At 45.9% G+C, this 13,820-nt stretch overlaps 1 protein-coding gene across 1 annotated transcript; it reads right to left on the bottom strand.

The window, feature by feature from the left end:
• Nucleotides 1–879: 879 nt before the first annotated feature.
• On the bottom strand, nt 880–13,816 carry LOC113485826 (major facilitator superfamily domain-containing protein 1-like; the record flags this gene model as incomplete). Its single annotated transcript, XM_026859230.1, has 12 exons — nt 880–2,294; nt 2,590–2,701; nt 2,866–3,005; nt 3,563–3,700; nt 4,321–4,432; nt 6,297–6,397; nt 7,305–7,420; nt 9,601–9,759; nt 10,226–10,369; nt 11,102–11,157; nt 11,252–11,376; nt 13,640–13,816. Coding segments are annotated over 12 exons (1,491 nt in total), but the record flags the coding sequence as incomplete, so codon positions are not given.
• Between the last annotated feature and the right edge of the window lie 4 nt (nt 13,817–13,820).

Here is a 13,820-nt window from a genome sequence, read left to right on the forward strand (position 1 = left end):
GGAGATAGGGATGCTCCACGGCAAAGCCTGAGGGATCAGCAGCGAGACTTCAGTGCTGTGTCACCATGAACCTTGTTAACCATGGCAGACTTTAAGGAAAGTATGTCACAACTCTTCTTCCAAACAGAAGAGTTAAATTTATTTTCTGGTAACTTGGAAGTAGATTACAGGATGCCGAACAGGCTTTTGAGCTTCTTCCATGAAGCAGCAAGGACAGGACTTCCAGTATGTGTCCCAGCAATCGTCACAGGCCCAACACCATGGAGCTGAGCTGCACCATGGTAAACAAAGAGCTGATGACTTCCTGCCAGCCAGGCTGAAGTCACTGCTTTAAGCCAGGTGTTGGTGGTATTAACACAAAAAAATCAGCCACTGAATACTTGTCATCATGCTTTCTTCCGTATGCAAGCCTCCAACAGAAGTATATAGTACTGCTGCATGTGGTTTTTCATAATCACATTTGAATACTTGCCATGGGATTTTTTCACTACAAAAAAAATGCAAGTGCAGGATTTCGGTACAGTGGCTGTAGGCTGAGGAGGGTACTTGAAGCCACAGAGCAGCAGGAGTCTGATTTAGCAGCTGACAATACGCTGGTGAGGCCTCACATGGAGTACTGAGTCATTTTGGGCTCCCTAGTACAAGCAAGGTGACTCAGGGAGGGTGTGCAGCAAGAGGCCACAAAGGGGGGCAATGAACTGGAGCATCTTTCATAAGAGGAGAAGCTGAGAGAGATCTGGGGCTGTTCAGCCTGGAGAAGGCTCCGGGAGATCCTACCAGCGTGTTTCAGTACCTGCTGGGCAGGAGCGAGGATGAGGGAGCCAGACTCTTCTCTGGACAAAAGGCAATGGGCACAAATTAAACCACACAAATTCCTCCTGAACACCAAGAAGCACTTTTTTACTGAGAGGGTGGTCGAACGCTGGCACAGGTTGCCCAGAGAGGTTGTAGAGTCTGTGGAGACGCTCCAACTCAGACTGGACGTGGTCCTGGACAATCTGCTCTGGCTGATCCTGCTTGAGCAGGGGGTGCCAGACTAGATATCTCAGGAGGTTACCACCAAACTAAAGGAGTCTCTGATCTTGCATTCTGTGACTTACCACCCCACCCACCAATTTCTACGTACCAGACTCCAACAGGGAAACACTTGGTCTGTGGGGTGAAATGAATTTACAGTGTAACTACAAACTCAGACGACCTCACGCTCTCAGCAAATCAGACTTTGCTTTGATGCGTGGATTTGTCTTCTGTGATATCTGTTTAAAATGTGACTTTAGTGGATGCTGTCAGTGCCTAAATTGCTTTCAACCTACTAGTGTTTATATTAAATGCAACTTGAGCAGAGCTGCTCTTTCTCTTTAGAATTTGTAATAATTTACATAAGTCATTTACTTCAGCATTTCTTGTACTTGGCTGTGTTAAAGTTTACCTCATTCTTAAAGCATCCTTTGTGCTTTTGTAAACACTGTGGGAGTGTTCGTGAGCATTTTGCATAGTGAGAAGGGCAGTTGGCTGAGTCAAAGAAGCCTCTAGCATTGGTAAGAGCACCCTTGGTTAAAGGACAGAATTTCAGATCAAAACCTTTTATGCTTTTGAAGGAAATGGCTTACAGAAGCATTTCTAGTAAAGTAATAAGCAATTAAGCTAGGCTAGTGTGCAAAAGGTAATCAACTTGATTAATTCAGTCTCCTGCCTAAAGAATACCGGTGGTGTCACTTGCATGGGTATGTCATTTGTGGCAGATGGGTGCTAATCCAGAGCAGTAACTGCAAGGGGAGGCCTGCCAAGGCATGTGGGTCGGCAAGTGCTGATGTACAGGGTTCTCATGCCAAGGACAGTGGTGGGCCGGGCAGGCACACCTGGGGGGCGCGGTTTGGAGGCAGGACAGAAAAGCAGCTGCCCGGCGGCTTGTGAAGAAGCCGCAGCACAGTTGGTTTCACTTACTGTAGTGTAGCTACTGAAATGCCCCATGCAGGGTTCTGCACAGAGGAGAACGCCCGAGAGCCATCCAGCAGACACTACACCTGTGTGCCAGGAATAAGAAAGTGTGGACATTCCTTTTCCATAGACAGTCCCCTTCAAAATTCCCTTTAAAGATGTTTGAAAGAGGTTAAAAATCCCCCGCTGAACAGAAGGATCAGTGCCGTGTCTGGCCGCCAGCACTGCTCTCATGCTCCAGAGATTCAGCTGCCGCCGTTTCCCGTTTCACCCCGGAGGAGCGGCGCCGCCTCTGCAGGGCTCCCGTCCCCCCGCTCCAGCGCTGCTCCCTTCCTGGTGCCGTTCAGCGTCGCGCCCTGCCCGATCAGAGAAGCCTTCAGTGACCAGGAGCCTGTTCCCGCTGCACACAGGTACTGCTGCCATGGCGTCCTGCCCTTCCCCTCGCCCTCTTGCAAAAACATATAGCTGCCAGCAGCTCCGTACCAGGTCAGACACTACACGCTGCATCGACATTTTAACAGACAGTTCTCTTAACACATTTTTAACCCATTTTTACATCGGGGAATTACTTGTATACACACCCAACAGCTACTCCGTCAGTGACAGTGGCTGGCTGATGCAAAGCTATTCTGCACCCTTCAGCACACTCACCTGTTTCTTGTCCACAATATTGAGGCTAACAGAGGCAACAATGCAGGCAACAGTGTTTGCCAACATAAAGATCATCATCTGTTGCCAGCGCCACAGGGGGATCTTTAATTCACTAGAAAAGGCCAAAAGAGAATAGAGTAACTAGTCACTTGCAGATATTTAACGCACCTCTATAGTTCCTTGCAGCATCAAGTTGCAGGCACTGATTTCTGTTCACACTGTTCCCCTAAAGCACTGCTGGTGTCTCTGCTTGAAAAAAAGGAAAAGCACTCTCACCTGGACTTTGTTCCTAGGACGTGTCCAACAACCAGATTCGAAAGGCCAACTCCAACCATCTGCACAGAAGTTGCAAGCCCCATGGCTGTCCCTAAAGTTGCTTGGGGGACCACGAGAGGTATGGATGGCCACATACTAGCCTGGCAGGAGTAAGGAAAAGAGGAATTAACTCAAAGCCATATTTAAAGGATAGGAGAAGGTCATTGGTTTAAAAAGAAATTCGCATTAAATATACATTTATGCTTTCTCTTAAAAAAATCTGTTACTTATCCCTCCCAGTGTATTGGCTGGTTCCAGACTGTTCCCTATCCTTTTCAAGCAGCTTTGAGACAGCACAGACAACACAGGTTATCTGAAACAGGAATAACCTGATGGGGAGTTAGACCTGATGATTTAGCTGATAAAACTCATGGAGATTCAGGTGTTACATTCAAGGTAAAAAAGCACTAAGAAAAGCACAGATTAATGCTTCACTCTGTATCAAATGGTCCCTTACTCTGCTTTTCATTTTGCTCCATATTGATTCTTTGGGGTTATTTGTTAGTAACCAAACTCTTCAGGATTGGGGTTGAAGCCTGGGGTTAGGCTGTGGCTGCTAAACCTGCTCACCAGGACACGGGGCAGGGAGATGTGCTACCTGGGGTGTGGGAGCACAGCCACAGAACACTCAGCTACAGCAGTGGTGCTGTGAACTTACGGCAGCAAAGGAGTAAGTAATCCCCAACCAGATGGTAGAGACTAACGGGGGCACAAACGTAAACGCCAGGAGAGCGAAGACAGGCAGAGTCAGCGCAGCACAGCCAACAGCAAAGACACCCCTCAGTCCAACGTAGTCCTGGCAAAGGAAACAAACAAGCAAACAGGCGGCCTCTTACAAGGGATCCCCACAGGTCCTGGGGACAGGAGTGGCCACACAGAGTGGGTTGCCCCCAGTGGCGTGTCCTAGTTGTTGCTATTGCCATTACTAGTTCCTCTTGTGTACTTCTGAATGGAGACTGAACCCTCTGTCAGGGAATCAGTGTCCAGCACTCATGTACAACGGCAGGCTTTAATAAAGGGCGGAGCAGGGAAACACACCATTATGCCCTGACAATTATAGAAATAAGGAAGGGAAGAGTTTGAGAAAACAGGGACTGATTACTTGCAGGTTGTCCTTTCCCATCTACTTGCAAAGCTTACTGTGATCCCTTCTGTTCCAGTCTCAGGTTTCTCAAAACATACAGCCATTCGCCATGGTCTGACACTACCACAGCACAATCAAGGGACATAGGGGAAAAACAGGTTAATGTTATTTCTTATAATTTAATTCAGACTCGTGCATCTTGCAGTTTGCAAGTAATTAAAAGACTGCTTATTCAGAAACAGGCTAAATTCTGGTTGAGGGGGTTGTTACAAAAATATTTCAAAAAAATTATTAAAAAGTAATCAGCAAACGCTTTGCTTTTGGGTACTCACAATTAATATGCCAGCTGCTGCAGAGAGAACAAGGGAGCTGTCGTACACTGCCCCAGCAATATAAGCGGCTGCCTGCTGACTGTAACCAGAATATTTATCCTGGATAAACTTGCTAAAAATAAAATGAAGAGGGGAAAAATTACATAATTAGGATTCTTGATCTGGTTATTTTGACAGAAAGTTAGTCTGAGCACAAGCATATGGAGAGGACAGGTTTTAATGAGAGGACCTGTAACCAAGCCTTTATTGTTTGTTTTGGGTTTTTTTTTAATTGGTGCACACCATAGAGAAGCTGGTAGCTTAAATGGCCACTTTCACAATGCTTCTGCAAGTGCATTATAAAACTGCAGGTTGAAGTTGGGCATATGCTCAGTTACATCAGAACAGCTCACAAGCAGCAGTTTGCTGTCACCTGTCCAAAACACATGGATTGATTTTTTACATTCTCTTTGAAAGGGCAGAAAGCATTATCAATCCAAGGGTGAGAACGCTGAGGGACAGGAAAAATATTTTTAAATAATCCATCAGCATAGACCAGCATTTAAATTGAACAACTGTATTTCAAAAGTACTAGGAATTCCTCCCTGGCATCTTTAAGAAGACCTAGTGAAAGCAGAAAACATGCAAACCAAGTTTTGTTTCCACTGTCAGAAGTCAGCCTTTCACCTTTCTTAGGGACACACACAAAGGGCATTAAAACTTACTCAAATCCTTCACAGAATTTACAGTCATACAGTCATAACAGCTTAGAAAGACTAGTTTATTTAGAGATCTTGTAGTTATTTAAACCCGGTTTGCCTACTTGCATGGCTACTTACCATTAGTAATAACAGATCTTTGTAGCTTGTGCTGACAGCAAAGTACGAAACAAGACACTGTTCCTGAAGATTTACTGCAACAGCGTTTGCCAAAGAGCAGTGGCCTTGGCACCCTTGTTTTTCAAACTGGGAAGCAATTTTTGCCAGAAAAGATGTATGAAACATGACTCTTAGTGCCTGAACTTTTGTTCCACAGGGAGAAAAAAAAAAATCTGCAGGGAGGCAGAACTGCAGAAATGAGGATTCTGTGTGATCAATAGAGACCGTTTTCAGTTAAAATGAGAGGGCAACTGATAGAAAGCCCATCTCATCGGGGCCTTGATGATACTTGCCATCTTGAATGTCTGTATTTTCCTAATAAGAGGTCACTTCTACATTTGTTATGACAATGTTGATGACATTTCTTCACGCCTGATTTCACAGTGTGTTACCATATATCACTAATGAAATACTATCAAAATAATTTTCTTTTTCACTGCAGGCCTTTGCTAATATAAAAGTTCATATTCATTTGGTGATAGAAGCTGCATTATCAACAAACAGGAAAAAAGCAGCAAAATTATGAGTCTGTGGCAGATCTACAGGACATAAGCAGGAGTCCCAATTCAGTTGGGCAGGTTGCTTCCTTGTTTTAAGCAAATGAAGGCATAAAAAAGGAAGTCTGCAAGCCTTGCACTGGGATGCAGACGCTTCCTCAAGCTGACGCAGGCTTAGCTTTGTTCCCTACACAGCAGACAACATGCAGGAGCTGCAGGACAGAACTGCCCCGGGCCTGTGAAGCTCATGCCCCACCCAGCTCAGAAGACAGCCACTTTGTTGGACTATCACAAAGGTAGAATGTCTATGGGCTATTTTTTATGTAAAGTATTTCTTCCCCTTCTCCCAAATCCTTCTGATCCCCCATGTTCCAAGCTTTAAATATTGGATTAATTATTTCCCTTTAAGTTATTTTTGCTTTCCTTCAGAAGCCTCCCTCATCTCTGAAGGGAAAGAAAGGTCAAAGAACCCTCATATCTTTAACTAGGTATTACAGACATCTTTCTCTGTGTTTCACAAGTGGAAGGAACAAGCGTATTACCCTGTAAACTACAAATGAAGGGTCTGCAAGGCTCTGATAGGCTTGTATCAGGCAGGGGGACTACAGCCATAGAGCAATACCTGGCGTCTGCCACAAAGGGGAAGACTCCATTGTAGAAGAACATGATGGTGAGGACCAGGAGCCAGTAGCGAAGGGGAAGTCGCTGGATGTCCTGAATCCGCTGCAAAGATAAAATGTGCCCTCACTCACCAGGAAATAGTCTTCAACTTCACATTAATGTCACTTCCTGCAAGCCATTGAAGGTCGCAAGAAATTTAAGTAACAGCAGGTAAAAGAGAATTGAAAGGTAGCTCATGTACCTCTATGCAAAATTTGGCATGTGCTGACTTCAAAGCATTCCTTCTTTAACGCTATTCAGCAAAGAAAACAAAAAAGCTTTCATCTTATTTCTGTAAAGGTTATGGCTGCAAGAGACTATTCTAAGTAACCTCTTAAGAGCCTACTGCAAAGCCTTAACTGAAACACAGTGGAAAGACACAATATAAACAGGAATCACAACACTGAGATTGAGAAACCATTAAGAATACTGTCATGAGAGAAGGAAGCTGTCTAATAGATTTAAGTGCCATAAAAATTGCAACCTCTTGCCTATAATGCTTGCTCCTAAACAGAAGGATGCAAGGAGGAATGCAAGATAAGGGCTGGCAAAAAAAAACTTCAGTACTGACCAGATTAGCTATTTTCTATCAATGACAGATCCTGTGAGCCAGAGAGCCATCCCAGAGAGAGGCTACTGGCTCGTTTTATGCACAGAATCCACCTCTGAGCCATGTACAGTCAAGAAGTAACTGGCTCAAACAAGTAATGCCATTCAGAGTGCTAACTCGGCTCTCTGAAAGGCTGTAAATACATAAACAGAAAATTTACACTTGTCTGGTGGCTTGCAGATGCAATATCCTCAGATGGACCTGAAGAATTGCTCTGCAAGATTTAACCAGGGGTGTTAATGCCATCTTCTGGCCAGGACCAGATCTTACTAGTGCAGCCTTCCCTGACTGCAAAAGCCGTGCTCATGCACCCCAGGCCCCCAGAGGCCGAGATGGAAAAGCTGTCTGCACACCACATACCACTTTTTTGGATTCTTGCTGGATAACCCCATCCAAGCCCAGTTGCTTCATGCCCACTTTATCTAGTACACTGACTGTGAGGGCTGAAACAAAACCAAGCACACAGAGCAGAGTACCTGGAAAAGACAAGAGGTGTTATAATTCCTCAGTGTGGAGAGAGCTGAATGACAAAACATGTAATATGCAGAATTCTCTGTGGCTCCTACTCCTGGCTTCTTTTAACGTTTAAGGGTCTCCCTTACTTCAGCCATACAGTGGGACAGAGTCCGTGAGCTCTTTGCCCACGAAGCTTCCAGTGCCAGTGAAGCTAAGCCCGACTGGTCTCCAAAGAAAGCTGCTTTGTTGGCCTATGGGCAGAATGCCTTCTAAACTGCAGCAGGCCTGCGCCTAACAAACCCAGGGTTAAAACAAGCCGGACATTAAGACACTGCCATGGTCCCCTGAGGAGGAGAGGTACGACACACAGGCTGGTACTGGAAGCCAAGTTACACCTCTTCATTTATGTGACCTAATGCAGTCACTACAGCAATCTGACCTGTTGGCACACTCAGCTCCACAGAAGTGAGTCAGATTATGCTGGATATGCCAGAAGCAAATTTGGCAATGAGCATCTGCTGCAGACTTCCTTCTTTCTGAAAGAAATCTGTACCTGTTTTATTTTCTAAAGAGCCAAAACAGTCTCTGTGATGGACACACACTTTGTATGATGTATTTATCCATTCACAGACTACTGAAGTGGTGCTGTGCTTGCAAATGCTGCCTGAGCATGAAACTAATAGTGTCAGATGGGATGTAACACACCATGATCATCTCACTGCACTGAAGAGAGGACAGAAATTCAAATCTTTAAAAATATGAGCCCTAGAACAGATTCACACTAGGAAACATGTAATTCAGATTCTGCTTCTCATAGCAATTTATACCTACAGTTTTGACCAGTCCATGTGCAAGACATCTTATGCTGAGACCAATACCGATACTACTACAGAACCAGCATGTTCCGCTAGCTAAAATATGGAAGAACAAACACGTCAGATTCCTCTTTTGTTTCACTCTGAAGTTTCTGTTCCATGGGATTAAACCTACATTAAGTACTGACTACCTATGACTGAAGAGCGATGGCCTCAGGGGCTGGTACTAGGACCAGCGTTATTTAACATCTTTGCTGGCAACATGGACAGTGGGATCGAGGCACCTCAGCAAATTCACTGACAACACTGAGCATTGTGGTGCAGTCACACACTGGAGGGAAGGGATGTGCCATCCAGAGGGACCTGGACAGGCTGGAGAGGTGGGACATGCAAACCTCATGGAGATCAACAAGGCCAAGGGCAAGGTCCTGCCCACGGGTCAGGGCAATCCCAAGCACAAATCCAGGCTGGGTGAGGAGTGGATGGAGAGCAACCCCAAGGAGAAGGACTTGGGGGTGTTAGTGGATGGAAATGAGCCAGCAATGTGCGCTCACAGCCCAGAAAGCCAACCGTGTGCTGGGCTGCACCCAGAGCAGCGTGGGCAGCAGGGCAAGGGAGGGGATTCTCCCCCTCTGCTCCACGCTCCTGAGAGCCCCCCTGCAGTGCTGGGTCCAGCTCTGGGGTCACCAACATCAGAAGGACACAGAACTGCTCAAGTGGAGCCAGAGGAGACCACAAAGATGATCAGGGGCTGGAGCACCCCCTGTGAGGACAGGCTGAGAGAGTTGGGGGTTCAGCTGGAGAAAAGAAGGCTCCAGGGAGACCTTAGAGCAGCCTCCCAGCACTTAAAGGGGCTACAGGAAAGGGGGGAGGGACAGGACAAGGGGTAACATTTTTAAACTGGCAGAGGACAGATTCAGATTAGGTATTAAGAAAGATTCTTCCCTGTGAGGGAGGTGAGGCCCTGGCACAAGTTGCCCAGAGAAGCTGTGGCTGCCCCCTCCCTGGAAGGGTTCATGGCCAGGTTGGACAGAGCTTTGGGCAACCTGGGCTAGTGGAAGGTGTCCCTGACCATGGCAGGGGGCTGGAAGTAGATGATCTTTAAGGTCCCTTCCAACCCATTCTGTGATTCTATGATTCTATCTTAAAATATCTCAAGAAAACTGCAGACAAAACTGCCAAGCTGACAGTACAGCTTTAGAGAGGGTTTTCAGGAATCAGTGAAGAAAACACAACTCCACTGAATATAGAAAGCAACAGGAAAACCTGGAAAATAATGTGCCTCCTCCTGCTACCTTCACTTTTTCAGGTACTTTTCATAACTGGACAAAACAGGCTACCCTCAGGTTTAGAAAACAAAAGGCCAAAGCGCCAATGCAACTCACCTCCCCAAAGTGTCCACTGCATTCCAAATTTTGCCTCAAACTGCTGGGTGAAGAAGAAGTTGAGAACACTCCCAAGACGTGAGAAAGACAGAGTCAGTCCAAATGCCAGTGCCAGTTCCTTCCCCCTGAACCAGAAGGCTGTGATACGATTCTGCACAACTTGGAGGAGACAAAAATCCTTGTGGCCAAGGGCATTGCATAGAAGCAGCAAGCACAGCCTCTCAAGCTAGAGTACCTGAGCTGGGGTAAGAGACCTCCATGCATCCCAAGAGGAGGTAGTACCGGCTTCACAGTCCATTTTAAAACATACTAAATCATACTGAGACATGGGAGGTGAACGTAATTCCCCACATAAAGCAAGCAAATATACCCCCAAAGGCATAGCAATCACATGTCAGTCCCCACTCCTGGGCAAAGGATAAATTTGTTGGAGGGAAAGAGTTTTAAATGTTTCAGCACAGATTAAATCCATGCAACCCTTCAAGGGGCAGTATTCTTCTCTTAGCAACGTAGGTTCCTGGTGCAAAGCAGGTGAAGCTGACTGGTAGGACAAGGGTCTAGGTGACAAATTAAGAATGTATCATGACCCTCTAGTACGGCATAATTAAGAATGTGAATTCCTTACTAGTAAGTGACCCATTCCCAGAGCCAAAGAGCAGTCTTCCTGTTAGCATCATTGGTAGTAGGTATGGCGACCCCTTGAAATGTGAGCCGAGAGCAAAGACTGATGATCCCAGCACAGTCATAAGAGAGAAAACAAAGACACCAACTAGGGAGAAAAAAAATACACAAACCTCAACAGACATGCTAAGATCAGGACAAAAGCATTCTTTGTCAAAAAGCAAAAGTGCAACCTCAAATCACACCAGTAAACCTGTAAACTCCCATCAGTTTACCCTCATTTTAATTTTGTAAAAACTGGTCTCTTTATGAAATGACTTGGAAATCCTCAAAATAATGATGATTTTATTACCATTGTTATGATTTTATTATAATTGTATATTTATTATCAATGTTAGAGAGGCAGAATAAGTCAGATAGAGGACTCTGAAGTCTGTATAGAGTCCCTGTTCCTGTCCTGAGCTCCATTGCAGACTGTGGCCTAGAACAAGAAATCCCCTTCTGTGTGCCTCTGTCTCCTCATCTGTAAGATGTTTACCTTTAGAGACAGAGCTTATCTTCATTTGCTGGCACTGCTGGGTCTTAGACTATGGCACACGCCAGAACAAACATCAGAGCAGAGAACAGAACACTGTTTTGTCTGATCAAAACCAGATAACGCTATTCCCTGTTATGTGCCTGCCAGAGGAAAGCAGGTTACTGCATTGCCCTGTAAATTCAAGTAAGTCAGTGGTCAAAGGATGAAAACGTCTCAGTTGCCTTCGTGGAGCTGCTCAACTAAGCATCACACACTGAAACTTTGACCGTCCCCTTGCACTGAAAGAACATCCTGAAATCCCACTTCACTACAAGAACAAACAAATCAGTCCTCAGAACTTACAGCGATTTCCTAGTTTATCAATCAGGAATCCAGCCAGAATAACCACTACTGCATTTCTAGGAGAAAACAAGAACAGTAACATTTGTGCCTTGCTGCTGGGAAGCAACTAGCAAACTACCACACCCCACTAAAGCAAGAGAAGCAACTTACGTCCACGCGTAGATGGCGTACAGCAAATTGTACTGTGCAGGTGTCATTCCCAAGCCCTCGACGCAGCCCCGCAGGCTGTCGTGCCCAGTGCTGTTATGATGGGTTCCATTGGGGCAGGTCAAGTTCTGCACAAGAAGTCACAGAGCCTGTGTCAGGCAGCAGACACAGATGAAACCCCACACATCCCTTTAAAAATGAAGTTAATTTCTTGCTTACTAGATGCCTATTTCTCCTACTCTGTTCCCACTTCCATGACCAGGAATTGTTGGACTTGGGTCTTCTCCCAGGAAGACAGCCCTTGTCAAATGAGAAGTGACTGGCCATCAGCATGTCCCATCTCCCCTTTCCCCTTCTGCAGCAGCAGCGGCAGGAGCTCAGCACTTTTATACACATTTCAGTCCAAAAGAAAACCCAGGAGAGTGCACCAGAAGGTTTATCTAATCCCTTAGTTTCTTACCTATAGTTTAGTTTGATCTGACTGTTCATTACATACTATAACGTTTTAAGCAGTTTGTAAATATGAAACTTAGTAGTAGTCCGTATTAATTCACAGCTAATAAAGTATTTGCTGAACAGTAGGAAACTGGTAGTCCTAGCTTGATTTAATAACATCATTTTAGTCACTGAAAAGCAGCATCTCCTCAACTCCATATGATCAGGAAGAAACCCTTGATCTTCCAGCTACTAAAAATGTACCTACATTAGGAAATGGACGCTAAGTTTTCCACACCATTAGGCATAAGAAAAGTGTGATTTTTACCACGTTTTTTATATAGCCATCATATTTGCAAACCTGTCAAATCTGCTGTAGGGAAATGTCTGAGGCTGCAGGGAAACAGTTCTCTAGAACAAAGTGCTTTCACTGCAAGCTTAGATGCTCTGACTACCTCTGTACCACTTGTGTGAGGCAGGTAGAGACTAAATTCACCAGAGTAAAAATATGATGGGAGTGTCAACAGATAAAAACATGGTTTGCACAGTACCTAACTGAAAAATATGGCTTGGCTTCACTACCCTATAAAGTTACCTAGGCAACAAAATATGACAGAATCTTTCCTTTACTCCATAAATAAACGATTCTTCTCCCACAGACCTATGAAGTTGTGGAGGTTCAAGGAATAAATACTGACTTTTTTTTCTTTTTAGTCCTGTTTGCAATGGCAAACTGCACCCAATTTAGCCTGGAGATCACTGAATGATACAGATTAAATGCATTTAAAAAACCCCCCAAAGTTAGATGCAAGCTAATAGGGATTTCTGCCCTTGCTATTGAAGCACCGAGAACTGCGACTCAGCCTGCACGTACTAATCTACCAGCAGATGGCACACGTGAGTAAAATCACCTCTCAAAAGAGGTGAAAGAAATGAAATAATGACAGATAAATGAGTCAAGTAAGAATTTGTCAGGAATTCAGGTAAGAACTTTGAGACTTCGGCATTTCTGGAAAAATCCCAGAAATAACTGGGATATCAGTCTGAACCCTGAACAACAACATTTTGTGGTATTTGAGAATACAGCTAGTTTTTATATGACAGTTCTCCTGTGATCTCCCTGCACAGCTCTGGGCTAGCAAACATATTATGGGATACTTGCAGTATCAGGAGGTATCTGAAGGCTCAGAAAGTCTTTTCTAGTCTCCTATATACTACATCCCTAGGCTTCCAGTCCAGTGTGGGACTAATCATAGAATGACAGAATCACAGACTGGTTTGTGTTGGAAGGGACCTTAAAGACCATTTAGTGCAAACCCCTGCCCCAGGCAGGGACACCTTCCACCAGCCCAGGTTGCCCAAAGCTCCATCCAACCTGGCCTTGAACCCTTCCAGGGAAGGGGCAGCCACAGCTTCTCTGGGCAACCTGTGCCAGGGCCTCACCACCCTCACAGGGAAGAATTTCTTCCTTACATCTCATCTAAATCTACCCTCTGCCAGTTTAAAACTGTTACCCCTTGTCCTGTCCCTACACCCCCTGATCAAGAGTCCCTCCCCCCTGTCCTGTGGCCCCTTTGAGTACTGGGAGGCCGCTCTAAGGTGGCGGTTCCCTCCCTGAAAGGGTTCAAGGGTTGGACGGGGCTCTGGGCAACCTGGGCTAGTGGAAGGTGTCCCTGGCCGGGGCAGGGGGTTGGGACTAGGTGATCTTTAAGGTCCCGTCCAACCCAACCCATTCTGTCACTGCCTCGGGTTCGTGCATCTTCTTCACAGCAAACACACCGGCAATATCCCCTCACCCTGTGCATCCCGAACGGACGACCCTGGAGTATGACTCCTATTCCAACACCGTAAGAAAAGGTTTTGAAACTCCACCGGTGAGCAAACTCTCGGTTTTTCTGGTTCTGCCTTTTTTTGCCCACCCCGCTGCCAGGCTGCAGCCCGACGCCCCGCACTCACCCCCTGGAACTGCTCCTGCAGGACGCTGGGGATGTCGAAGCAGAAGTAGGAGCCGAAGGTGAGGAGGCAGTTGAAGAGGAGCACCACGAACCTGAAGGAGGCTGCGGGGCAGAGAGGAGCCGCCTCAGCCCACCCGTCACCTCCGGGCCCGGCCCGGCCCAGCCCAGCCCGCCCGCAGGCC

The sequence above is a fragment of the Athene cunicularia genome (genome assembly GCF_003259725.1).
Source record: "Athene cunicularia isolate RWA chromosome 14 unlocalized genomic scaffold, athCun1 chr14_part1, whole genome shotgun sequence".
Classification (NCBI taxonomy): domain Eukaryota; kingdom Metazoa; phylum Chordata; class Aves; order Strigiformes; family Strigidae; genus Athene; species Athene cunicularia.